The sequence below is a fragment of the Amaranthus tricolor genome, chromosome 12 (assembly GCF_026212465.1).
Source record: "Amaranthus tricolor cultivar Red isolate AtriRed21 chromosome 12, ASM2621246v1, whole genome shotgun sequence".
Lineage (NCBI taxonomy): Eukaryota > Viridiplantae > Streptophyta > Magnoliopsida > Caryophyllales > Amaranthaceae > Amaranthus > Amaranthus tricolor.
The window spans coordinates 26,241,082-26,243,581 of NC_080058.1; the positions used below are offsets into that span (position 1 = coordinate 26,241,082).

Below are 2,500 nucleotides of genomic sequence, written 5' to 3' on the forward strand. Positions count from 1 at the left end.
ATGTTGACACACACTATTTATTTTTGTGATGACTGTTTTAGGAAGAATAAATATCTGAGTCCAGTACGTACAGATGGATGTAAGAATAGAATTTACCAATTGTAATCTACCACTGTAAGAAAGGTTCCGAGAGCTCCATAGCTTGATCCTCTTACACATTTTGTCAATGAGAACCTCACACTCCCTGGGAGTGATCTTCTTGGTGTCCATTGGGACCCCAAGGTAAGTGAAAGGGAGCTTGCCTATCCTAAATCCAGAAAACTTACCAATCATCTCTTGTTCACGTGATGTCATGCCTGCAAGATAAATTTCTGACTTTTCCGCACTAATCTGCAAGCCTGTGGTCTCTGAGAAGAGCTTAAGACTACTGATCATCATGGCAATGGAGTCAATATCACCCCTACAAAAGAGTAGCATATCGTCTGCAAACCATAGATTATTCAGTCTGAGAGATTTGCATCTTGGGTGAAATTTAAATCCAGGGATATTGGCAGCTTGTTGAAGAATTCTAGTTCCATATTCCATACAGAGGGTGAACAAAAGAGGGGAGAGCGGGTCACCTTGTCTGAGGCCTCTTTTTGGTAGAATAAGAGGAGTCGGATTACCATTGATGAGTAAAGAGTAGGCAGGAGTGGTAATGCATGTCATCACCATCTCAATGAAGTGAGTAGGAAAGCCTAGATGGGTGAGCATGTCTTCAATAAAGCTCCACTCAACCGTATCATAAGCCTTGGTAATGTCAAGCTTCATGAGGCACCCTCGTTGTTTCTGACTCGGTCTATAAAGTTTGACCAGGTCCTGACAGAGGAGAACATTGTGAATAATATTCCTACCAGAAACGAATGCACCCTGATTCGAGCTGATCACTGAGGGAAGAACCTTGCCAAGTTGAGAGCAAATAAGCTTGGTAATGCATTTGTAGATAATAGTGCAACAAGCTATAGGTCTATAATCCTTGACTGACTTTGGAACATTCACCTTGGGAATGAGAGTAACAGCAGTTATGTTGATTTCTCTGAGCAGTTTCCTAGAACGGAAAGCGTCCTGAATTGCCCATGATATCTCATCTCCTATGATATCCCAAGAGTGTTGGAAAAAAGCACTATTATAACCATCCAGTCCGGGTGCCTTGTTTTTGTTGATCGAGAAAACAGCTTTCTTGATATCTTCCTGTGAAAAGATACAGTCAAGAAGCAAATGTTGGTTACTCTCCAGACAACGGCCCTGCTTGATAATATGATCATAAACACCACATCTGCTCTCCATTGTGGTACCTAGCAAGTGAGTATAAAAATCAATAAAGGAGTTAGTGATAAGATTAGGTGTATCAACCCATTTGCCATCCATATCATGCAAAGCTAAGATAAGGTTGTTCTTTTTTCTCCCCTTGATGTAATTGTGAAATAATCTGGTGTTTTCATCACACTCTCTTAGCCAATGTAGCTTTGCTTTCTGCATTAGAATCATCTGATAATCACGTTTAGTGTTCTGGAAATTAACTGCTGCTATCTTCTCCTCATGTGCCAGATTGGGGTCACTTGGGTTTTGATGCAAAGCTTCTTGTGCTTGAAGTAGGGAGGTTTTAGCATCCTTAAAAGCTATGGCGAGAGAGGACTCAGTTCTTCCATCTATTGCTTTGAGCAGGGGCTTCAACTTCTTCAATTTCTGAATGACTTTAAACATTCTAGTGCCCTCACAATTAAGATGCCAGGCGTACTTGACTGTCTGTGTGTAAAGATCATGATTCACCCAATGATTATAAAATTTGAAAGGCTTATGGCCATGGTGCACTTTCACTGTGGTGATCACCATAGGGCTATGGTCAAAATCCCCTTCTGGGCAGAAGTGAACGATAGCCTCTTGGAATGTGGTCTCCCAAAGTTGATTGCTTAAGAATCTATCAATCTTCGATAAGATTCTGTTGCACCCATCCTGCTTGTTATTCCAAGTATAAAATCTCCCTATACTCTTGACATCATGAAGTCTGCATTGATGCATACAATTAGCCATCGGACGAATGTCTTTTTCTCGCACAATTGAGCCAGTTCTATCATCATAATGCATGATAGCATTGAAATCTCCACCTACACACCATGGTTTGGAGTGGGCAGCAGCTGTATCTGAAAGAAAGTTCCATAGGCAATTTCTTTTTTGGTCATTATTTTGGCCATACACAAAAGTACATAGAAATTTCATTCTAGTAGCATTAACCAAAATTTCAGTGTGAATAAATTGATCTGTCATAACTAAAACATCAATAGTGAAAACATGAGGGTTCCAAGCGACAATGATTCTACCATTATAATGATGAGCATGATTAGAAATTAAATTCCAGTCGGGACATAAGCTAAGGTAAATATTACCAAGGTTGGCTCTCTTTACCCTAGTCTCAAGAAGGCTAAATAATTGGATTTTGTGGTAGGAGATAAAGTCTTTGACCTTCCTCCTTTTTTCCAAGTCATTTAGCCCTCTTACATTCCAAATAGTGAACTTATCCATG

The 2,500-nt window shown here is 40.1% G+C and overlaps 1 protein-coding gene across 1 annotated transcript in view; it reads right to left on the reverse strand.

The window, feature by feature from the left end:
• Nucleotides 1–1,744: 1,744 nt before the first annotated feature.
• LOC130797202 (uncharacterized) overlaps nt 1,745–2,500 on the reverse strand; it is a 1,533-nt gene continuing 777 nt past the window's right edge. Inside the window, exon 2 of the mRNA XM_057659697.1 lies at nt 1,745–2,120. Within this exon, the coding sequence (XP_057515680.1) occupies nt 2,085–2,120 (36 nt within the window). The 3' untranslated portion in view covers nt 1,745–2,084. The remainder of the gene's footprint in view (nt 2,121–2,500) is intronic.